We start from the raw sequence: 25,736 nt of genomic DNA, 5'->3' as shown, positions 1-25,736 counted from the left end.
TCATATAATGTCTTTTGTGGGGGTTCCATACATTTGTATCATTTTATTTTCATGATACATTTATGCAGTGTTGACAAATGTGAAGATTTAAAATACTTTACCATGTAGTAGCCATGGTAGATGAAACACATGGAACAGACAATAATAATATGTGTTTCTCAAAGAATACTGACAAAGGAAAAGAGCTTAAAATGTGAAAATAAAAATGTGCTCAACAGTTTTTAGTAGGAATCGACCAGTAGGGAATATTTACCATCAAACTGTCATGAACCTGCATGGTTCATCTCTTTAGTTAATGCATGACTCTAACAAGGTTTGCCTAAGAAAAATGGTAGGTGCAAATTATAAATTTATTCTATAAAAATGAGACGCTTCAATTAAACTTTTACATTCATAAAAGTAGTAACAAAATAGTACAATGATGCTCTCAAGCGTCTGATGAAACACCAGAGCAATTTTATCAGTATTTTGATGCGTCATTACCGAAATAGTGCCAAGAAATCATCTCTGTCCCTAATTCTAATGAGATGGGAACTGTTGTTTTAAAATTTAAGCCATTGCTTTGCAGTTATAATTTTGGTAACATATCCATGTGTTGGCTTTCATACAAATTGTTGTTTCTAGATATATCAAGAAGCAAAGAAGTTCGGGAAAGTGTACAACATACAGGTTGTATGTTGCTACGGTGGAGGATCAAAATGGGAACAATCAAAAGCTTTAGAAGCTGGTGCTGAAATTGTAGTAGGCACCCCAGGTAGGTCAACAATGATTCTAAGTGGTTGTGGAGGGACAGAACAGAAAGTATAAGAGCTTTAATAGCCAGGAACATTTATATCTTTATTTTTTTCTGGAACTTAGAAGCATAAATTTTAAAAAAAATGTACAAGGTGTCCATAAATATCCTCTATAATTATCACTGTTATGCCCATGAACTTGGTGTCTCCAGAAAGAGTAACTCAGAATGCATCCAGCGGATGTGCTGGAGCATATGGAAAATACCTCTCAGGAATTTGATTACTTTGGTGCCTGCTACGTGGCATTGGCGGGTGCACATGAAGTAACTGTGAGATATCTAGGTAAGTTAAGAAATGATTGAGTTACTCTTTCTAAAAATTCCAATTTCATGGACATGCAACCACCATCAGTAATAATTGTTGGCAACATATTAACTTCTCTGTCCTAGAATTTTAAATTTTGTATAAACTGGAAGTGTTCAGATAATGTATTTTGTCGAGGGGTATTCATACATTTGTGTACTTTTATTTTCATGATACATTTATACAGTGTTGACAAATGTGGATATTTTTCTTTGTTTACCTAATTTCTTTTTTTGTGCTACATTTATTTTGGTTAAGTTGTACCTGCAATACAATATTTTTCCTTTTTAACAGGTAGAATGATAGATTTGATCAAGATGAAAGCAACAAACCTTCAACGAGTAACATTTTTGGTTCTGGATGAAGCAGACAGGATGTTTGATATGGGTTTTGGTAAGTATTGCATGTTATCTTTTACAAATTTTATGCACATGTGTAAACAAAGAATAATATGTCTAACTCTATTTATTATTGGGTGGAAATAAATGTAAATTTCTTGCAGCTTCGATTTTTATGAAGTATTTGTAAAATTTGCGTGAATGGCTTTGTTGTCCTCTTATTTGTAATATTCTATCAACTTTTGTCATACCTTGGAGTTATTACTTTTCCATGTCAAATATTTCAAGGTTGTTTTACATTGTATTTACAGAACCTCAAGTTCGTTCAATTTGCAACCATGTGAGACCAGACAGACAGACTTTGCTGTTCAGTGCCACATTTAAAAAGAAAGTTGAAAGGCTGGCTAGAGATGTTTTAACAGATCCCGTTAGGATAGTTCAAGTGAGTACTGTATTCAATTACATTCAGAAGACTTAATGGTGGTGAAGAGTTAGAATACTATGTTCTGTAACCACCTCAACCAACTATATTATTTCATAATGCATTAATTAATACAGATATGCCCATAGATCTCTTGTATTTTATCTTTTTTTTAATTGTGCATTATGTCCATAAAAGATTAGGAAAAATTGTAATACAGGAAAACCTTGTTAATATGAAGTTCAAGGGACCAAAAAATGTCAACTTTGAGTTATCCAAACTTTTTAAGATGGTGCGTGTTTTTCAGGTGTAAATAAAGTAGAGTATAAATTACCCCCACAACGGATAAGCTTTATGTGTACTATATAATAATATTGGAAGTTTTAAAGAAAGTGTAAAAAATGTTACACAAAATGAGGACATGGAACTTAGGCGGACACAAAAATTCCAAGGACATGGTAACACAATTTATTCTGCGTAGTTATACAACCGATTATGCACAGGACGCATGTTGTGAGAAGAAAAAATAGAACATGAAATAGTTTTCACGAAAAAAGTAGTTTAAAAAACAGTATTTTCTTTCAATTGTGCAAAGTTGTTGCACTTCCACAAACGTCATACAATTCTAGTTCATAAGAAACCCGTTTGCACGGAGACGTACGGAAAGGAAAACAATCTCTCGTTTATTGCAAGAAGCAAAACTCTGAAGAATCTTGACAGCAATCACACTGGCACGAGCAAAAGACTGGAGATAATCGGACAGAATGAATATTGGATTTTATGTACATTCACTAGAATATTATTGTCCATTACAGGATTAACTGGTAAGAGAAGATTCTTACCCGGGGAAAAAAAAAACCCTTGGGGCTGTAAATTTCGTTCTGGTTCAGCTGTCTAAAACACATCGTAAAAAAAAGGTCATGTTTTCTTCGCTTCAGTTAACTTCATCTTCACCCCCACCCCTCCTCCTTTCCAGGGATTAGTCCAAACTCTTCCTCAACTTGCATTGTAATCCACCCTGAGAAAGGAAACACGCAGCTTGCGATCTGTTTGCACCGAACGTGTATCCTAGGACACATTAAACAGCGCCGCACTCTATAATCGCTCTGGTTTGGATCCCACTTTAAACTGTATATTTTGTCCCGCTTAGCTCATCAGCATAAAATGAACTCAAAACAAGCTTTACGAAACTTGCATATTTTCAGATATCGAAACGAGGTATGATTATTTACTCTCATGTTAATTGACAATATATTGTTGGATTCAGGAGTGTTCTGGAAGTCAAACACTCGCTCTGCCAAAACTTTTCCTCTCGTATAACTTCTTTTTTTTTATCGGTCTTGGCATCCATTCCTACATTGAGCATTACAGGTTTTTTCCTTGTTTTTTTTTTTTCAAGCACGCTGGGTTCTTCAAAACGAACGTGTTCAGAATTGGTTGCTTTATTTTAGACGCCAAAGGAAAGGAGCCCGCATGCGCACACGAGCAAGAAAATCGTGGCCGCAACAATTAGCAACGGACACCGCCCTCTGTTTGCTGATAGGAAAAAAGGGAGAAGTCACAGCCAACAGAACACTTTTTTTGGCAAATTTTACTACCGGCACATTTGGGAAACGTATGAAACAGGAAGCGGGAGTTGCAACATCCATAAGATCAAGGTAAACTTTTGTGGGAAACCTAGACGACAACGCATTAAGCGGGGTGATGAACTTTAGTTGGCCTATGTGGCTTTGATTATCTGTAACAGTTTCCCTTCTTATGAAGTTCTACAGGCACAAAGAACATGCTTTTAATGGAAATGGAAGTTGTCAGCTACCAGGCCAAAAGTTGCTCGCTCACGGGAAACTGCTGAATCTCGAGCTCAGAGCTAGACAGATGCGCGAGACTTACAAGTATTTTGGAACATTCCTGTGATCTTATCTCACATTTCTCATCTGACACTGGTGAATATTTTGAAGGTGGTGCATTCAGCAGGAAAAGAGCTTGACCTGCCATGCACATTGACAAAGAATGTCAAATGTCCAGCAGGCATTTCGGGCTGCTTCCCTCGAGTTGTCAGCAGCTCTTAGGACAAGGAAACATGTCAAGGTCAAGTTAAAATAATGTCCAAGCACTCTCCACATTCGATCTTCTCTTGTCGACTTATGCAGGTGTCTACTTCGAATTAAGCGAAACCAGTTTTGCCGAAGGGTCTTGTAAACAACTTCATATTAAAAATTATCCGTATTTCGATTTATCCGTACTTAAATACATTATAAATCGTATCTTATCGGCTGGGGAATGGAAAGAACTTCGGATTAAAGGATACTTCGTATTAACCAAGATCGTATTAACGAGGTTTTCCTGTAAATGCCAAATTCATTAAGAATCTTTCATTAAAAACCCATTAAGAACCATATCTCCCAGTATCTGAAGGTCTAATCCTGCAAATGTATCTCATGTATACAACGAAGCACTTATTTTCACTTATTTTGCTGTTTTTCAGTTTTCTACAGTGAGCAGAAGTAACAAAAAAAGGTGAATAAGGTATATAATTTGAAATGTTGTGTGTTGTAATCTATCCACTTGCATAAAATACTTCTTATGTATGTATTATTTTCTAGGGTGATGTTGGAGAAGCCAATGAAGACATAACACAGGTGGTCAAAGTGGTAACACTTGGAGGAGCCAAATGGAATTGGTTAGTCGGTCGTCTTGTGGAGTTTACATCTCAGGGGAGTGTGCTAATTTTTGTCACAAAAAAGGTAAGAATAATTAGGAAAGCAGTTGAATGTTAATTAAGGCGAGCTGGTGCCAATACTCTTACAGATTATAACCGATACCAAATGCAAGTTCAAAATATTGATTAATATTAGTGTGCAAGGATTCCACTCCGGTTATATGCATCAATTGACAAAGAGGATTGCATTAAAATATTCAAGAATTGCATATTAAAATACACGTTATGTAATCACAAAATCCATTTTTTCGCACAATACTGGTGCAAAATCTATGGAAACTTTTAATTTTGCATTATTTCCACGATAACTAAACTGTAAAATTGTTGCATGGCATTATTGGAAATACGTGAAAGACCAAAACATCGTAAAAGTACAGAAGTGTACCGGTATACGTGGCTCATCACGAACACATTAATATATAATCTCAAAATATTGAATATTTTTTAGTTACGTTAGAATATGCTTTTGTTTACTTAACATGACAATGAGGCTCAACCTCGAAATATAAGACTTTCCTTCAATTGTGGTAAGTGTTTATTATCTCTTACGCCATATTTGTTTATCTGCCCTTCTGCCACTCTTTCTCCTTCTATCCCCCCCCCCCCACACACACACATTTATGTCATAATTTTTAGTACATGGGAACAATAAACGTTTCTTGTTTGGTCATGACAAAGCTTTAAATTTTCAACTATTAGACTTTGCACCTTATACATTTTTCTTTCTTTCTTTGAAATTGATTTGTCAAATAAAGCAAGGGCGTAACAAAGTTTACTGATCAACCAGACTTTTGTGATAGTGTATTTATTTATTTATTTATTTATTTATTTACTCACAGTTTCAGATAAAGTCTTATTTGGCCATTTTACACTGAAACAACATAAAGTAGAAATAAAAAATAACAAAAGATAAACACAATAACAAGATGGGATAGATTTACATGTTCTTCGTCAGTAATATACAAAAATTACGTTCTGGAAGGAAAATATCTACATTCAGGGGAAGTTTGTTGTAGATTTCTGGGAGCCTGTAAAACAAGGAGCGTTGTAGAATGGTTTGCGTAGTGATTGGGTTGTGGAAGAGTTGCAGGTTGCGCGTTAGCTTTTGGGGTACCCTAAGTATGAATTCACTGATTAGGAGATCTGTTCTGATTTTGCGATTTATTATCTTGTGTAAAAATTTCATGTCAGCTAGATCACGACGAAAGGATGGAGTGTGAATATTCAGAGCAGCCATGGTGTCTGATTTGGATACATGTTGAAAGGAAGGTATTCTATGGCGAACAATTGCAAGAAAGAAACTGACAACAGAATCTATTTTGGTGAGATTGGTTTTTGAGGCCAGTACATAGTCAAGGTTGTCACCACGTGTTTTATGCAAGTTGAACTGGTTTAACCCTATTCCGTGAATGAACGTATCAATAAACTACTGATCATTTTGGCAGTTTATAGTTCCCGTATTTGGGCTTGCCCAATTGATGGACAGGTTGAAATCACCGAATAACATAATATCACCACTTGTCATTGCTGCTAATACCGAATCCCTGCAGGCTTCGAGGATGGAAATAGGAGAGTTCTAATGTGGGTGATAATACGATCCAATTGGAAGTTTTTTTGTTTTTTTGAAAATTGAGTTCTATCCAAATAATTTCACAGTCCTTGATTAGGTCTCTTCATATTTTACAATTCCATTTAACATTAACGCAGATCATCACTCCTCCACCACGACGACATGCACAGTCATTTCTAAATACATTGAAATGCTTTAAAAATGGAAATTCACTATCCATCACCATGTCGTTTAGCCAAGTTTCAGTGAAAACTAAGCAGTCATATTGCAGTAGCTTACTTAAGTGAATGTCGCAGTTAGAAAGTTTGTTTTTTGTACTTTGCACGTTCTGGTAATACATGGAAAAAACCGTATCATTTCCTTGGGAGGGTCCCGGGTTGACATGGATGTCACTGCACAAGAGCACGAGGCACAAGAGGTGAAAGTAACCGAGAGTGGATCGCTTACCTCGCGGTCGTTGGTCCTTGGACGTCCGTAGTCCCATCATGGCTGCGGACAGGCCAGAAGAAGTTCCAGCGGCTGGAAAAGGAAAGTTCCTATATCCTATTTTCCACATCTCCAATAATGAGCCACTATTGACCATAGTTACTTCAGAGTTCTGATTCACACGTACATGGTATTGAAAAGCACAAATGAAGCACAACACCAAGAAAATAAAACCACAATTTGCAGAGCGAAGAAACACGCTCCCAGTACAAACCGCCATCTTGACGACGTTTCAGACCTGTTGCTTAGAAAGTAGTATTTTCAAACTCTGAAAAGGCCGAGATGATCCTTATCTATGGCGAGTGTAGGAAAAATGCAACACAAGCGTGTGGGCTGTATGCACGACGGTATTTACGCTCGCCTCTGCCGACAGGCATGGTGGGGATGTGCATTCACACTCAACATCACGTTACAATTACTTGAGAACTACTTGACGTATTACAATGTAACAAACGCCATTCTTAATGAATTTTTCTGTGCTTTCAAGTGAGCTAAAAATAAAATGGGGTTTCCATTTAGAAAAACTAAGTTTGTGTGGAAAACCATATTTCCTTACGTAGTTGAACGTACTGTGTCCACTAATTTCATGAGCCCCTCTCATACCTATATATCTGCGAAAGCAGTTTTTCAATATTTATTGTTGTTCATGAAATATTTCTGGTTGTACTTTATAATCCTCTACGTCTCTTGTTTGCCCTTTAATGCTAAAGAAGTGAGACGAGGATTGTCTTATCGGCGCAGTGGAACGTAATGATCATATATTAGGTACTTAAATTATACAATTTAAACTTAATATTCTTTAACACAATCTTTATTACAAATAATATTATTACTTATACTTTCCAAATTTAGTTAACTCAACAGAAATTTTTATGGATTATATCCCCTTTAAACTAGTACAGTTCGCCCATTTGATTGTCACCAGTCAGTAAGTAACGGCTACACAAGTCAGAGCCAACCGCAGCCCCACCCAAAACCCCCAAAAGCCAACATGACCCGGAGCAATCCACCTAAAAAAATTAAAACAAAACAAATTCCTTTTCTTGCTCTTTTAAGAACTCAAAATAACTCCCTTAACTTTAGGTAAATTACACCCGGCCATGCAGGCCCCAAAAGGGTGATAGACGGTAATGCAGTATACTCAGCCTGTCCAGCCTGTGTCCAGTCCGTCCAAAGTCTCTCTCAGTCGGCAAGGATCTGCCACGCTAAACTTCTCGCTCGCCCAGCGCAGAAGCCCAGCCAATGGCATAACCTTCCTGAGTCACCTGTCTATTGAGTCTCAATATGTCATTCGTGAGTAATATTACACTATGGGCTTACAACTTTTAGGTGCCCCACACGGTATATATATTTGCTAGTCGATTATTTTCTGTATTTATATATGAGAGTATTAGTATGGACAACGAAGTTAGTAGTGTGTTTTATACAGCGTATGTAGATTTAATTGTATCTTCTGCAAATATGCTGTATAAAGAAACAAACTGCCGGAGTACTAAGTGAGGTGAGTGTACAGGACATGAAATGCAACTATATTGCATTTTTTTTGTATGAATGTTTAACACTGTTTCTATGGTACGCTTATTTTCCAGGCCAATGCTGATGAATTAGCAAACAACCTGAAGCTGAACGAATATGATGTGCTCTTGCTTCATGGTGACATGGATCAGACTGAAAGGAATAAAGTTATCACTCAGTTCAAGAAGAAAGAAGTCAGCATCTTGGTTGCTACAGATGTTGCAGGTAAGATTTACAGAAATGTAATATCATTACAGTAACTAAAATTGAGTCAAAGCCTGCATTATCGCTATTAAATTATTATAGAGTAAAAAATCATATTTAAAAATAATTGTTATTCCTCTCTGAGGTTTTATTCTTCGAGAAGAGGCTTTTCTACATGTTGCCTGAAAAGGTGTTGTTTTTTCTTCTTTATAAAATTCATAAATTCATAGCAAGATTTGATGAATGCATACATTCCTTGCTAGTATGTATTGTAACTTTGATATCTTCTAATAATTGTGTATTTTTTTAGGGATGAGTAGATTCTTAGATGCTGATGTGGATGTACTAGGGTGAATCAGAAAGTAAGTTACACCCGACCCATGTTCCTGTACTGAGAGAGATAAAATATTCACACTTGGTGGCAACACTGTCTGGAATGTTTTCTTCACACACCAGAAGCATCCGTGCTTCAGCTGGTTTAGTATGCGAGTAGTCACAGTGTGAGTATGGCGCATCGTATTAAGGTGTTGTCCAACATTGAGATGCGCTCCGTCGTCCAATTTTTGTGGGCACAAAGGCATAATCGGAGTGAAATCCATTGCCAAATTGTCGAGGTGTATGGTGAGAATGGGATGTTACGCACCATGATCGCAAAATGGTGCCAGATGTTCGAAGAGGGAAGATCATCGTGAACGACGAACCGCGTGTCTGGCAGCCTGCAACTGTGAACACTATCGACGTGGAGCGTGTGAATGCAATCATTGTTGCTAACCGCCGCGTGAAAATTAAAGAGGTTGCAAGTGAACTGAACATATCCTATGGTAGTGCGTCTATGCTGATTCGTGATCAGATGGGTTATCGTAAACTGTGCTCTCGCTGGGTGCCACACTTGTTAACAGACGGGCACAAAAATCAACATTTTGATGTTGCGCTGTGATTTCTTTGGCGTTATTCCACAGATGGTCCGCAGTTTCTGAGCAAAATCATCATAGGAGATGAGTCCTGGGTGCACCAATACACTCCCAAGACAAAGAGGGCATCCATGGAATGGAGACACAAGGATTTGCCACCAAGAAAAGCCAAAACCTGTCCCACCGGTTCGAAAGGTCATGCTGACGATCTTCTTCGATTCCGAAGGCATTGTTTACAGTGAGTTTGTGCCCCGAGGAACAACAATCAATGCCGCAACATAATGTGAGACTTTAAAGAAGCTGAGAAAAGCCATTAAAGATTGAAGGCCCGGAAGATTGAGTGATGGGGTTGTTCTTCTTCACGACAACGCTACCTCCCTTACAGCTGGTGTCACACAGGATTCACTGCAGAAATTCAAGTGGGATGTGTGGTCCCACCCTCCCTATAGTCCCGACTTGGCACACTGTGACTATAGCTCTTGTCAGTTCTTACGGCAGGCGCTCTAGAAGCTGGCAGGGGAAGTGGGGAGCGGGGATTACGCAACAGACCAACCAGACAACAGCAGTGGTACCCGAGAGACACGACGCGGCCGGAAAAAGTACAACGTGAAACTCGTTCTACTGGCCGCTACGTTTCTTATCGTGCTGGATTGGTCGCTTCCTCGCTCCCCACTTCCCCTGCCAGCTTCTAGAGCGCCCGCCGTAAGAATTGAAAAGAGCTATACCTCCTTTTCGGTCCTCTAAAACAAAACCTAGGGGGTCAGCGTTTCACGTCAGATGAGGAAGTGCAGGAAGCAGTCTCAAAGTGGTTAAAAAAAATTGGACGGAATTTTTGCACACAAGGAATCGAAAAACTGGTCACACGATACAAAAAGTGCTTGGAACACCTTGGTGACTATGTTGAAAAAAGTTAAAAGTTCATGTGTTTTCGTCCAATAATTTTTTCTTTCTAATGTTTTTTTTTTTTTTTTTTTTGTACAGGGGGGTGTAACTTACTTTTTGAGTGAGTCACCCACGTATCTGTATTGGCCAATACCAGTTGAATCGGCATTAGAAAGCAGCCATTCAAATTTAATTACTGATACCAGCTGATGCTTTTCCAGAGTTTGGTACAACACTTTTAAGGAGTCTTGAATATCCTGGAAATTATGCAAAATGCATAATTTTCATTACTTTGGACATAAAAATTAATATTAGTTAGTACAGTCAACTCTCGATTCTATGACCCCGGATATAACGACCCTCTAGAAGTAATGACCCTTTTCCCGGGAACCGTGAAAAATTTTGAAAAAAAGTTTAAAAAATTAAGGAAATCGGCCGAAAAATACTTTTTTGCACTCGTTTTATTCGCACTCATTCCCTTCACGAGCACTCTACCACTTGCAAGTGTGTCTGATCTAAAAGTAGACACCACCACACCAAGCTTGAGTGACATCCAATAGCACATGACTTCTACCCTCCCCTCCCCCAAGCATGCGAATGTAACCTCACACCCGACAGCCGCTACCCAACACGCTAGGCTTGTTTTGCCATTGGATACGCAGGAAGAGAAGATCGAATGTGCTTGGATGGTATTTTAAATCGACCTTGACTTGTTTCCTTGTCATAAGAGCTGCTGACAACTGGAAAGGGGGGGCAGCCCGAAATGACTGTGCTGGACTTGCAGTCTTCGTCTGTGTATGTGGCAGGTCAAGCTCTTTCATCGATGAATACAGCAACTTGAGAAATTAGAGATAAGATTGCAGGAATGTTCCAAAATTCAGATGCCTGGAAGTCTGGACCATCTGTCCAGCTCTGACTTAGATTTCACAAGTTCCCGTGAGTGAGCAACTCATGGCCTTGTAGCCTACAACTTCCGGTAACTGCTTTCATTCAAAACATGTTCTTTGTTCCCTGTACCACTTCATAAAAAAGCGAAACTGATAGTGATAATCAAAGCCACATAGGCCAACTAAAGATTGTCAACCTGCTTAACGATTTGTCATCCAAGCTTCCGCAAAAGTTTACTTCGATCTTATGTGAATCATAACTTCCGTTTCCCACTTAATATGTTTTCCTAACTGTGCCGATGTCGTAATATTTGCCAAAAAAGTGTTCCGTTGGCTGAGTGATTTCTCTCTCTTTCCTCTCAGCAAACGTGTAGGGGGAGAGGGGGGAGGCAGCGATGACGATTGTTTCAGCCACGATTTTCTTGCTCGTGTGTGCACACGGGGTGATTACAGGCGAGAGTGGATGTCCTTTGACGTCTAAAATGGGGCAACCAGTTCTGGATACGTTCTTGAAAACAAACAAAAATCATAGGACAAGTAACCCCCCTTATTCTCTGCCACTTGTGTGTCAGAGAGGCAAAGTAATAATTGCAGAATTCAGGTCCTATTTTTTCTTTTAATGCTATTTACTGCGTAGGAAATATTGACCGTATTATTGTCTGTTGCATAGTAAAATGTAAAGCAAGGGCCATTTCTTTCTTCTTCACACTGCCATCTTCGACAATTGCGTTATCTTAAATGCTGAGGATTTTCTCTTCAACCACCTGTTGCTCGAACTTCCAGCTGGTCTCCTTGTTTTTACGCTGCAGCTGGCGCTAGTGTTTTGTCTAGCGTCTGCAAAGCTATCGCTTGCCCATAACAGCAATGATTCATCCAGCGCAAGGCAAAAGTTATTGTTTTGAATCTCACTAAGCTGTTTTGATTTGAAAATAATGAAATTCGATCTCCAGAAAGAAAAACAAGACTTAAAACAACTTTATGTTTTGCGCCTGATAAGCAAAACTGTAAATTTTATTTTGCATCTGACAAGAATAAACTTCCTCAACACTTGGAGCGTGTAGGAAGGAAATGCACACAATATAATTGCCGCTTTTCTTCAAAACCATTGATGTGGGAGAGAAAAAAAGTGCTCAATGTAGGAATGGACGCTGAGACCGATTTAGAGAAACATCATTCAAGTTGAAAACGTTTGGAGGAGCGGATGTTGGACGTCGAGAATAATACTAAATCCAACATTAAATCGTCTATTAACATGAAAGTAAATAACGATCTCCCATTTTGATATCTGAAAATGCACAGGTTTCATAAAACTTGTTTTGAGTTCATTTTATGCTGATGGGCTAATCGGGACTAAATATACAGTTTAAAGTGAAATCCAATTCCAAACCTGAATGATTATTGACTGCGATGCTGTTTAATGTGTCGTAGGATAGACATTGGGTGAAAACAGATCGCAAGACTGTTGCATGTTTCCTTTTTCAGGCTGGATTACAATGCAAGTCGAGGAAGGAGTTTGGACTGCTTCCTGGAATGGGGGACGGGGGTGGCTATGAAGTTCATTGAAGCAAAGAAAACGTGATTTTTTTTACGGTGTATTTTACATAGCAGAACCAGAATGAAATTTACAGCCCCGCCTTTTTTTTTTGTCTGGAAAGGTTGTGTTGTTTCTCCCGAGAGATCTTATCTTACCACTTAATCTTGTAACAGACAATGCTCCAGTAGACCCGTATAAAATCTAACATTCATTCTGCCTGATTATCTGCCGACTTTTGCTGGTGTCAGTGTGACTGGTGTCAGTGTGACTGGTGTCAAGATTCTTCAGAGTTTCGCTTGCAATAAGCGAGAGATTGTTTTCCTTTCCTATCCATAGATCTCAGTGCAAATGGGTTTCTCATGAACTAGAATTGTAAGAATTTCCTGGAAGAGCAACGACTGCACAATTGAAAGAAAGTAACCTTATTTTAAATCCTTTTTTTGTGAAACGTTTTCATGTTCTATTTCCCTTCTTACAACATGCATCCTGTGCATAACAGATTGTATAACTACCATGATAAATGGTGTTACCGTCTCCTTGGAATCTTTGTGTCCGTTTGAGCTCCGTTTAAGCTGAAAATTGGTGCAAATTCCAATAACGACCCCTTCGAAATAACGACCCTTTTCCCGGGAACTGTGAAAGGTCGTTCTATCGAGAGTTGACTGTATGAATTATTGATAGAATTTGTCTTTTAATTGTAAAATTTGCAACAAAATCGTTATATAATTAATATTATGTGCCATGTAATTATATTTCCTCTAATTTTCCCATATAAATAGATACCTTTTTATATTTCAGCTAGAGGCTTGGATATACCTCATATTCGGACAGTGGTCAATTTTGATGTTGCTAGGGATATAGACACCCATACACACAGAATAGGACGTACAGGTATTTCTTTGAGTTTTTACAGATTTATATTGAAAGTTTTATTATTGTTGTATAGAATTGTGTATGATTTCGTATGATTCCTATAATATCCATATTCATAGTGACCTCATAGTGTACATCAGAAAACACTGAAGGTGTATGAATTGTTTGATTCAGGAATGCCATGTTGACCATGTTATCCATGAGAGCTGTGAGTTTAGTTTTAAGCCCTCTTTGTGCTATTTGGTACTGGACCTACAGTTTAAAGTGAGATCTGAACCACTATGTGCTTCCTCCAAGCATTAAACCTGGGACTCCTTGGTTACAAGGTGATGACGATTCAACTATATCATGGGTGGGGGTCACAGTTATCTATTAGATATAAGAATGTTTACACATTCTTATATACATAAAACAGATGATACGAGATTTTATGCAGCACTCCCTATTTCTGTTGGGGAGATTTCACACCCAAGCAGTAAGCAACACTTGTCACTTGAAAAATGACCAATCAAATGCTGCTTTTCATGAGGCTGCAACATGAAGCTGTCCTGTTGATTGGTTGTTCCTCTCAAGTAAGAAAACCAATAAAGCAAAATCTGTAAATACACGATACTTATGTTTTAAGGGCGAGGAAAATGCATTGGCAAATTAATATTCTGAGATGAAGTACTCGCTTGTCTACAAAACTGTTTTGTAGAAGATTCTGTTAATTTTGGTGTCCACTACCTCCCACCCTTTTGGGAACAACAAGCTTATTAGCCGGACCCCGTGGCCGAGTGGTTAGCTCATCGCGCTACAATGCTAGGGGTCCCGGGTTCGAATCCCGCTCGGGCTTGGATGTTTGTGAATGTCCATTCATCAATTTCATCATTTCATTACTCATCCCCATCTTCGCAAATTAGCCAAGAGGCACAAAACGCGAAGTAAAATAAATCAAATCAAATCAAATCAACAAGCTTATTATTAAGGTACATATATTATTTACCATTTCATTAGACATCTGAATGATTCCTTCACCCTCTTTAATTCATGCATGATACAAAATGACTGCTTGAAGGAAAAAATTGCATGTTAGAATTTAATTGTGTTTAAAAAAATTAAATGAAACCAGAATACCTGAATTATACATTTTTTCATAAATAGATAATGGAAAGCTGTTCTGTGGCCAGTGTGTTGACTTGTCCTCCAAAAATCCCGACTTTGAGTCCTGGCATGAGCGTGTGTTCCTTCATAAATGTCTTGTAATTGTCATTCATCCCCATTGATTACAAGTAGGCAAAAACAACATAAGTAAAAAATTTCAAATGGTTAACAGAAATAGTAAATTGTACTTTCACAATTACTGCATGTATTCTTTTTTTCAATAGGCCGAGCTGGAGAAAAAGGAATGGCTTATACGCTAATAACAGATAAAGACAAAGAATTTGCTGGTCACCTGGTGAGAAATTTGGAAGGAGCAAATCAGGAAGTGCCAAAAGAACTTATGGATTTGGCAATGCAGGTATGTATTACATTTTTGTTGATACATTACATTTGGGACTTTTGTAGCACTCAGTACTGCATATGCATGAGTCACTTAGAGACTTGCTTGTGGTAAATGAAAAATAAAAATGTCAGTATAGAAATAGACTGGATTTCAGTTTCGAATTCAGTCTATAAAATTATATTTTGGTACTACTGTGCTGAATAGTCTCAAATTTGATGCCTATTACGAAAGGCAATACTAATTTCTATACTAACAAGCATATTCATTATATTCACATTTTTTACTTGTGTGAAGGAATGTAATATTATAAAGTTCATTTCTTTTTAAAGAAGTCTATTTTCCATCCCACATTTTGTCCCAGAAATAATCAGCATATTGCATAATCTGCAGGATAATCCAGACTCAAGTTAGTGTTACATAGGCCGATAAACTGCAAATTCCATGTTTCAGATTTTACTTCGTATTTCGTACATAAGTCCAAATCATTTTGCGACAACATATGGAAGAATAATGCAGTTCTCACCTTTTGAAATCATGTAAAATTAAAGTTGAGGTGTCCCTACAGGTGATGGAAGACTGGGAACACTACTCAGTTTACTGTTGGACCATTGTTCTTCAAATCATCTGTGATTCGTACTACAATAGTTAAAAGTATGGAGTTTTTTTTGTTTAATTTTTTTCAGTTAATGCTTTTGTGTTATGTAATTACTAGAGTCACATAATTTTGGTACATAAAAAAGCAAAATTTTGGTGCAAAAACTGAGTCAATTTCAGGTTCAAAAGTGGTAAATAAAATAAAATGTTGGTGTTATAGCGGTGAAAAATCAGATGAAAAGTGCTATATAAAAATTAGGGATGGGCCAATATGAAATTTTGGCCGATACCGATAAAGTACCGATATAAAATTTACCGATACTGATAACCGATATTCTACCGATCCGATATAAAATTAGAAATGGCCCTTGAAGAACCTGAAAGGTTCATTGACCTCCTTAATATATGTGTGCTTCAAGGTGACTGCAGTGCAAAAGGAGTTGCATTTTTAGACATTTACTTTTTTAGAAAGGTAGGGCACGGAGATTATCCATAAAAATTACAACAAAATGGCAGAATTTTGCACTAAATTATCATATATTTATCGATATATCGGATTGGTAAAATAATCGGTAATTTTACCGATACACCGATATGCCTATATCGGCCGATACCGATAGAGTACCGATTAATCGGTCCCATCCCTAATAAAAATATATTTTGGTTTTAAAATTGTGAATATAATCCTGAATTTGATTTAAAGACTACACTTCTTACACAAAGTTAATATTTCACTTGTAATAGCACATTTATGTATTTATCAGAGTATTAAGTTTATTGCTCTGTAAAGGAGTCCATTTTTGCTTCTCCAATATTAACAGCAGAATTAATCAATTTTCCATGAATTGCATAACTCAGGATAATTCAGAATGTGTTGCGTTGGAAAACAAACCCTAAATTTCGTGTTTAAGAGTCTATTTCGCATTTTGCAGTTCATTTCGTATAATTTCGTGACACAACATGGTAGCAAAATGCACCTCCCACCTTTCAGAAACGTGAAAAATTGACACTACAATGTGTTTTTTTGAAATTTCGTTTTTTCATTCAAAACAAAATATGCATGCCTCTAGTAATTACTGATAATGGAGATAAAAAATATAGTAAAGAAACTATTCTTATATTTTGTTGAGTTAGGTTCTTTAGTGAGTATTGTAGATGGTAATTTTAGAATAATAGCACTGGATTGTCATAATTAGTATGAGAATTACATGTTTCATGATTATGTTACTGCATGGACATTTGTGATTTTTATTTAATTTCACATACTTGCAGATGTCATATAATTTGTTTCCATTCTGAACAGTCAACCACAAAGTCACTCTTTATACTGTCATTACAATGGAATTAATAACTAAGGTCTAAATCACCATCCCTGAGACCTTCTGTAAACAAACGGTCTCACCGATTCGATGTATCACTCTGCGTCAGCTGATCCATGACCGCAATCATCTGCTGTTACACTCATAGTTCGCCGCACCTATTCATTTTATATAAGAGCCTCTGAATGTGAGAACCCGTTCTCAAAACATCAGACGAATATGCAGCCGCATACATTGTTACTCTCTCGGTCATTCTCTCTTTCATAACCCTTAAAACTGCAGACACTGACACAACACTGCACTGGGATACCAACTTAACCACTTCATTTACTGGTTTCTCAGGATACTACTGACAGAACGTTACATAAATATTGAGTAGAATCTGTTTCTCACCCCTTTTCAAAGGCTGTCCTTGCTGGTGTTTTGAAAACAAGCTCGGAGTAAACGGAGACTTTCCCTCACGCATAGAACTCGGCATGTTATTTTTCTAAGGCTAAGTCAGGCAATATTACTAAGTTGCACTACTTCCTTGCTGTGCACATGATCATTTTTAGAAAATAACCAATGTTATAAAATATCATTATGTACACAAATCTCGAAGCTCATTGAAAGTTACAATGCGTATTACTACAAAATGTTCACACTTATCTTGCCTTGCCATGTCACCAAGTTATTTTAGGAAGTGCACTATATTTGGCGGAACAAAAATCGTTATTAGGATGCTTGTCAAAGTTTCCAACTGCAATAAATGTACGAACTTTTTGTCTTGTTTTGATCATCATCAATATATTTATTGGACTTACAGCAATGCATATGGCTGTTTATGCCCATTTTATATTTTATTTACATAAGATACAATTTACATAAAATCTACAAACAAATTTCAAATACACTCCTATCTATATCATCCTTAGAAATATACATTACCATGTTATATCATTTTGTCTAAAAAATGCAAGTAAAATATATTCAAAGAAAGAAGCCAAATTTATGGGAAATGATTACTGGTGCAAAGAGTTAACCATACAGGTGAAGCAATAAGTAAAAAAAGAAAGAGCATTGGGTTTAAAGTGAGACGTCATTTGCGGCAGCGTATCCCATACTACAAATTTGCCATTGTTTTACCTTACGTAATGAATCCTGTAACAACGCTGGATTTTCGTGTGGATTATTTTACTTCTATGAGTTTGCAATGCTTTCTGCATGCAGGTGGTTTTGTTTACAGAAGGTGTCAGGGTTTGTGATTTGACATATAGAGGCATGCATATTTCGTTTTTGACGAAAAAACGAAATGTGAAATAACACATTATAATGTTAATTTTTCATGTTTCTGAAAGGTGTGGGCTGCATTTTCCCACCCTGTTTTGTTACGAAATAATGCGAAATAGACTCTTAAACTCTGAATTTAGAGTTTATTTACCGACGTGACACTTTCTGAAGTAAGAATTATCCTGTGAGTTATGCAATTCACGGAAAATTGATTAATTCTGCTGTGGATATTTGAGAAGGAAAAATGGACGCCTTTATACAGGAATAAACTCAATACTCTGGTTGCTACATAAATGTGCTTTTACAAGGGATATGTTTAGTTTGTGTAGTAAGTGCAGTTTTAAATCAAATTTGGAATTATATTCATGTTTTTAAAACCAAAATGTCATTTTATATACTACTTTTTCACCGCTATAACAGTAAAATTTAATTTTATTTACCGATTTTGAACCCGAAATTGACCCCATTTTTGTACCGAAATTTTGCTTTTTTATTTACCAAAAATATGTGCCTCTAATAGTAACTAATAATTCTTGCTCTATTATTTGCAGACACCATGGTTCCGCAAGTCTCGATTTAAGAGTGGAAAGGGGAAAAGTATGAATATTGGAGGAAGAGGTCTTGGTTATAGAGAGAGACCTGGTCTTGGCTCATCTACTGTACCTCAGGTGTGTAATATCATCATCATTATCATTAATACTGCTGTTGCTTTCGAATGTGTTACTATCATTTCTAATGAGAGGTTCATAACAGTGAAATTATAATATAGAACTGTGCTGTTGATTTTCCTACTAGGAGTTTACGCTCTAACTTTTTATTTATTATGCAGATTATCTGAGATTTTTTTTATAGTGTTGGGTCAGAATGATGAGAACAGTTGGAGAGCTGTTTGAAAAGCTTTTTTCTTTAGACTTTCAAATTCAAAGGATGTCTGTGCCAGTGGCTGGTTTAATGTATAATCAGACAGATACAGAAAAAAAAACTAAAAGTAGAACAGAACATTTACCAGTAAACAGAATGCACAGTGATTTAAAATAGAAAAGTAAACAGAATGCACTTAAAATAGAAATAATATGCAAGGTAGGTAATGGAATTTATATATGTGCATGTATAAGACAGTAAAGTGCTCCCCTGTGCTTTGCACCATGCCATGAAGGCATATAGGGAATGTGGAGTTAGGGCCCCACACTTCCTTGATCACGGCTGAAGGTAGGGGTGATGTGATCAGCACCATGCCCTTTGCTGTCTTTACCCCCCAGAGTTGCTTCCAGGTACCCACTTTATATGACACTGGGTGGGCAAAGGAGCCACTTGAACAGGTGGAAAAAATCCTGGTTTTTCCCCACCAGGGATCGAACCTGGGTCTCTCGCATGGTAGTCAGATGGCCTAACGACTGAGTTACCATGGCTCATGTATGTATGTATGTATGTGCATGTGTGCAAGATTAATTATACATACACATTATTTTTGCCTTCAATAATTTCAAGTGGATCAACAAGAATATTTTTCTATCTTCAATTGTCTATTTTCAGAGTCCAAATGCTAGTGGTGCTATTCCTGCATTAGAGGCAATTCCCAAACCACGCACAGGTCCCGGAAGCGATAGGTTGTCGGCCATGAAATCAGCTTTTAAAGCACAATATCAGACTCAGGTAAGAGCATTGCATATGTTTATTCTTGTGTAAAGTATATGAAAATAGAACAGAAGGTAACTGTCTTACAGCTTGTGCTGAAACATATATATCCAGGAATTCCGTAATCAAATCATTTCCATACTTGTAATTGCCTTATGGTGAATTTCAGATCTACTGTTGATCTGGCTCTTCTAAATCCATACTGTTCCTCTCTCATGTTCAGCGCTGTTACTTCCCATATGTTTTTCTCTAATATTTTCTCATACACCTTTGCTGAGTGGCACATAAGTGTTATTCCTCTTTAGTTTTTAAATTCCTTTCTGTCCCCCTTCTTGAATATGGGAACTATTAGTCCCTTTGTCCAATCTCTTGGCACTTCTCTCTCTTGCCACACTGTTTTCATCACACTGTACAGCTACTGCACACCAATCACCCTGCTCCTAGTATCATTTCCACTGGCAGTTCATCTATTCCAGGTGCTCTACCTCTCTTCATTCTCTTCAGAGCTTCCTCCATTTCTTTCCATGTGATTCATTTTTCCTTCCTATTTTCTTTTCCCTTCAGTTCTTCATGTTCATTTCCTTTTTTCACATCCACAGGGTTCCCACACACCTGGAAAACCTGGAAATCTCAGGGAATTTGAAAAAAATACAAATCTCAGGGAAATCTTGTGACTGATTAATGATTCCCAATGAAGCAAAACTGAGGGATTATAATATGCTCCTGTCTGTGGATAATCCAGGCTGTTGTAGCATTTCTCTTTCAGCAAGGAACTCATATCTATTTGTTTGTCTGTTTCTTGTTTTTAAATGTGATTCCAGAGCTGGTGACCAAGTGTATACCCTCATAAATTTTGCTCTTTTTAAAATTTAATTAACCGATTTTGATCGTTTACATGACGTAAAATATATTTCAAGATGTGGAAAACGCATAATAAAGGTAACCTGATGTCTAAAGTTAACCAGTGTTCATCTGATTTCCCTTATTAGGGACTAGTTTTAAGTTTTTTCTTCCTTCTTTTTTTACAAAATAGTAAAAAAATGGAGTGTCCTGTTTAGGGAAATATTTATTTTCTGCCATCTTATGTGTACAATATTGTTGATTGTGTATTTACTGCATTTAGAACAGAATTTTAAATATTTACTTACTAGTGCCATATATGAATTATGTACTGTTCATAAATACTTGTTCATATTTTAAGTTTTTGATCATGTTCAACTATTGTTATAGTCATGACATGACATGTGAATTTTTACATGCCTCAAAAGCTCACATATGTGTAAAATGGAATTACTGGTAGGACCAGCAGATCTACATTAATATCATGTAGTGAAATAGATTTCTCAACAGATATCATGAGGTGAAGGCCAGTCGAATGGTGTATACTTAACCCCCCATCACACTTGCACTTGCAACTGTCACTAACTTACCATTACGTACTTACATTCCTCACTTCTTCATCTTAGATTAGGCTTGTTTTGGAGCACTGTTAAGTTGGTTTTGATTTTATCACATGGCAATGCATATGTGGAAAGTGAGTTTCTGTAAATAAGCAGGTTTTAATAGAAAACTTGAAAGAAGTCTGTTGTGGCTATTCGGCAAGTTTATGATGCAGTGAAAGTGGTGAGAGGAGTGTCAAATGTAGAAGTAAGCAAAGATATGATCCAGAGTGTTAAAGGTGCACGTATTAGATACGAAGAAGCATTGCAGAAGATGAGAAAGAAATGTGATCACAAAGAAGACAAAAGGAAAGAAATGAAATGTAAAGCAAGTGAGATCCGTGCTTTACAAGCCAAACAACATAAGATGCAAGAAGAAGCGAAGGCTATTGCAGAACAATGAAAAAAACTTGAAGCTTCTGAGAAGTATAGTTTCCTAATTTGCTGTATCAGACATTAAGTACATTTCTTGTTTTATATTTCAGTCTCGGTAACTTATTATTCCTTTTTAAATCGGTACTAATAATTGTCACTTCATTTTTATATTTTTTAAAAATTCCAATAATTTGTTTGTCTTAACTATTATTGTACGCATTACAGATAAATTGATATTGTATCCATTTATAAACATGTATGAAAAGTGTGAAAATATTTCAGTGTTCTATATCAGATATGTTAGAAATTGTTTCAGAGTTGTTTAAAGTTCTAGAAAACTGGTCATCTTTGTTCTTAATTACATGCAAAGAAGTGTGTTTTATTTTATTATTGAACTGGTTTTGTTATTTGCATCAGAAAACAACAGTAATAAAGAAGGTGAGGATGGTATGGCTATGAGGGGAAATGGAGGAGGCCATTGTAAAATTATAGTAGTAATTTACTGTGCATTCAATACTCTGGAAAAAAATATGAGGATTCTGGAAAACTCAGGGAAAATGGATTTGGAGTTTGCGTGGGAACCCTGCATCCAGCAATTTCTCGAAATGATTTCTCCACATTCTCCTTATTTCCTCATCCTCATCTGCGACGTTTCCCCTTTCATTCCTTAGCTTACAGCTGTTCCTTTTCTCTTCTTCTTTCTCTCACTAATCCATACAATACTTTCTTGTTCCAATCTACATCTCCTTCTAGCACTTTGGCACATTCTTCCATCCACTTTCTTCTTTCTTCCTATACTACTGTTCTTGTCTCTTTCTTCTTTTCCATGTACTCTTTTCGTGCATTTTGTGATTTAACTTTAAAACAATTTTTTAAATGCATCATTATTGTTTTTCACTGCTTCTCTAGTTCTTTCATTCCACCATGGTGTTTCTTTCTTCTTTCTTTTCTTGCTTGTCCTTCCACATACCTTTTCGGCTGCCTCTACTAATTCTGTTTTAAATCTTGTCCATTCTGTTTCTACTCCATTGGATTCATCTCTTTGCACTTTAGTGCACAATATTTCTGGATATTTCCCTTTTATTGTCTTATCCTTCAATTTCCATACTCTTATCCTTCTCTCGTTCCTCCCTTCTATCTTTTATTTTCCATCTCCTCACATCTCCTACTAGTAGTCTGTGGTCACTGTCTAAGTTATTGATGGGTATTACTTTAATGTTGTTCATTATCTTTTTTACTTCCTTGTTTATCAATATATAATCAATTACAGACTTTTGTTCATTATTCCAACTGTATATTGTAATCTTATGGCTGTCATATATCTTCTTAAACCAGCTATTACCTACTAACAGTCTCTTTCTCTTACAAAAGTCTAGCAGTCTCCTTCCCTCCTCATTCCTCTGTCCCCATCCAACTGCTTCAAGTATTTCCATATACCCTTTCCTGTTGTCTCTTCCCACTTGTGCATTAAAGTCACCCATCACAATTTGCCATTCCTTTCCTACATGTTCTTCCATGTCTTCTTCAAGCCAGCCCTCGTGGCAGAGTGGTTAGCACATCGCACTACAATGCCAGGGTTCCTGGGTTCGAATCCCAGCCTGGGCATGGATGTTTGTGAGTGTCCATTCATCAATTTCATCATATCGTCACTCATCTTCGCAAATTAACCAAAAGTGGCACAAAAGCAAAGTAAAATAAAGCAAATCAATCAAAATGTCTTCTTCAGATTCTTCTTTCTCCTCCCTTGTACATTCTGTTCGGAACACTTGAATTATTTCTAGTACTTTTCCTCTTACATTCATTTTTAGTTTTATTATTCTGTCATTTACTCTACTTTCTCACTTATTCAACTTCTGACTACAAATCCAACCCCACTTCTCCTGCCCTCTTTGGTACCTGTCCAGTACAGTTTATAGTCTTTCCTCACTTTCATTTCTCCTCTTCCTTTCCATTTTGTTTCGCTTATTTCAAAGATGTCCATTAGATCCACAATTTCTTCAGTCCTTCCTGTCAGTGTTCCAATATTCAATGTCCCTATTCGTAGCCCGCGTTGTCTCCAATTTCCAGTCCGGCTTGCTTCTCTCTTTGCTCGATTTTTTTGTTTTTTGGCAGTTGGCTAATCAGGCCTGTCACAGCCTATACCTGGGTGGTGGGGCTGCCATCTGTGGGTTCTGAGGTACACCTTTGTTTTTCTGTTGGGGTTCCAACTTCCTTAACCTTTCTGGATCCCTCCAGGCCCACAAGGCAGTGTGGGCAAACACTTTTATTGCGGTGTTTATTCGCCATGAGACAAGGCTGTCGATGGGTATCCATGCCACTGGACACTCTTCCACACCCTGATAGCCTTGGTGCGGGGCTGCTTATTTGGGTTCCCCTTATTCGTAGCTTCCCCTCCTATCTGAGGGGATTTTCACTATCCGCCACCTGAGACCCATTCAGTAGCTGAAGCTCGCACTGGAGTCAATCAATCTATTATATTGTAATGAAAGTTTGCATAACTTTCATGTTCAGTTTTGAAAAATGTAACCATATGTCTGTTTCAGTGTATCTAGGGATGCTTTATCAAGTAAAGATTATGGTTTTTAACCTCAAGTTATGGTAAACAAATTGCCATGCAACGTAACTTTCCATTTCATTTGAGCCTTCCCTGAATTAATTATAATTCAGTAATAATAATTATTATTGTGTGCCATTCTGCTGTATGTTTTGTACTAATACAATTACTTTCTCTTTCTAGTTTTGTGCATCTTCTGACCCAACTTGGACACAAACACGTTCTGCTCCTTCTGTTGAAAATTTAGCAGCAAAACAAGAACGGTCAAGAAAAAAGAGCAGATGGGATAATGCATGAAGCACTTCTTCATGATTGCTATTTGATGTATTTTTGATCATTTTTAAAATACTGACCCTGTGCTTGTTTGTGTGTCAAGAGTGCATGGATAAGAGAGAGTGACTTTGTACATAGGATATTGATTTCAAAAGAAATACTTTGAATTGGATGTATTGCAGAAGCACCGAACAAAAGCAAAAGAATAGATCTCAGACCTGCAGTGCGAAATGTGTATATAATGAATTTCATTGAATTAATGAAGATTGAGATCGTGACAAGTTAAAGAGTGTAAATAATTAAAAAAAAAATTGAGTAGCACTTTTTTTTATTGCAACCAACTATCATTAAAGTAGACTTGAGTGATTTCATACAGTTCATTACACTGCTACTAATTAAATTAGTACTGGAAACAACAGGATAGAAATTAGAATTATATATTTGCGAAGCAGATCAAGATCAAACAATGAATAACTGAATTTGCATTTTGCAGATGGTTCATTAATACTGATTTAAAAATTACATTCATATGCTTGATGATTGTGTTAGACTTTTCTTGTTTTCTGAGTCAAGTTTGCATTTTGCTTGTACATATGTCATAGTCATGTCTGTACAATACAAAACCTTGTCATTGAATAAGATATGTTATTTAATAGTTCAAATTCATGACTTCAGTGCAATGTAAGACCCTTTCTGAATTAAAAAAAGTATTTGACAGTAATAGCATTCTTATTACATAAACTTAAGCTAAATGAAAACAAATGATAAAATAAACACAAAAATAAATAGCCACTATTGTGGGAAACACATGAGCTATGAGTCTTATTGCTTACTGCTTATATTGTAGAAAAATAATTCTGCAGGAGACCATTGTAATTCATTCTGTAGTTGAGATTGATCTGGAATGTGTACAATTGTAAAATATGTGTGTTTCTGTACTTATTTATTAAAATACTCAAGTAGCCATCGTGATAAAATGTATAACATGAGAATCAGCTCCAGACTTAAGAAAATACATTCGAACTGCAATTTTAAGTTTATGAATTTTAAATTTTCCTCATTAAGTTCCTTAGCCACCATAAAAACATGAGCCCATATCAATATTAGATTGGTATCAGGAAGTATAGGGTGTCCAAGAAAGAACTCTGGGGTTTTTCAGTTGAATTTATTTCACTGTTAACTTGAAACAGAAACCCATGTGGCAATATTACCAAAGTATAGTGCCAGAAGTATTATTACCTTGTAGTGTAACCCAATGTACCCACCATTTTTTGCTCAGAACATCAAAACAGAATTCCACCTTAAACCACACTCGGATTCAAGTTATAGTTCACATGTCCATCAGGTAATAGCAC

At 36.8% G+C, this 25,736-nt stretch overlaps 1 protein-coding gene across 1 annotated transcript in view; it reads left to right on the top strand.

Annotated features, from left to right (window-relative positions):
* Nucleotides 1-25,368, top strand: part of LOC145986495 (ATP-dependent RNA helicase DDX42) — a 53,770-nt gene extending 28,402 nt beyond the window's left edge. Inside the window, exons 9-18 of the mRNA XM_083120571.1 lie at nt 625-758; nt 1,396-1,490; nt 1,747-1,877; nt 4,460-4,600; nt 8,221-8,371; nt 13,363-13,455; nt 14,805-14,938; nt 18,657-18,773; nt 19,639-19,758; nt 24,292-25,368. Of these exons, the coding sequence (XP_082976697.1) occupies nt 625-758; nt 1,396-1,490; nt 1,747-1,877; nt 4,460-4,600; nt 8,221-8,371; nt 13,363-13,455; nt 14,805-14,938; nt 18,657-18,773; nt 19,639-19,758; nt 24,292-24,405 (1,230 nt within the window). The 3' untranslated portion in view covers nt 24,406-25,368. The remainder of the gene's footprint in view (nt 1-624; nt 759-1,395; nt 1,491-1,746; nt 1,878-4,459; nt 4,601-8,220; nt 8,372-13,362; nt 13,456-14,804; nt 14,939-18,656; nt 18,774-19,638; nt 19,759-24,291) is intronic.
* Nucleotides 25,369-25,736: the final 368 nt, after the last annotated feature.

Source organism: Lepisma saccharinum, chromosome 4 (assembly GCF_977018435.1).
Source record: "Lepisma saccharinum chromosome 4, izLepSacc3.1, whole genome shotgun sequence".
Lineage (NCBI taxonomy): Eukaryota > Metazoa > Arthropoda > Insecta > Zygentoma > Lepismatidae > Lepisma > Lepisma saccharinum.
The sequence above is the reverse complement of the archived record's forward strand: the minus strand, read 5'-3'. Positions and strand labels throughout refer to the sequence as shown.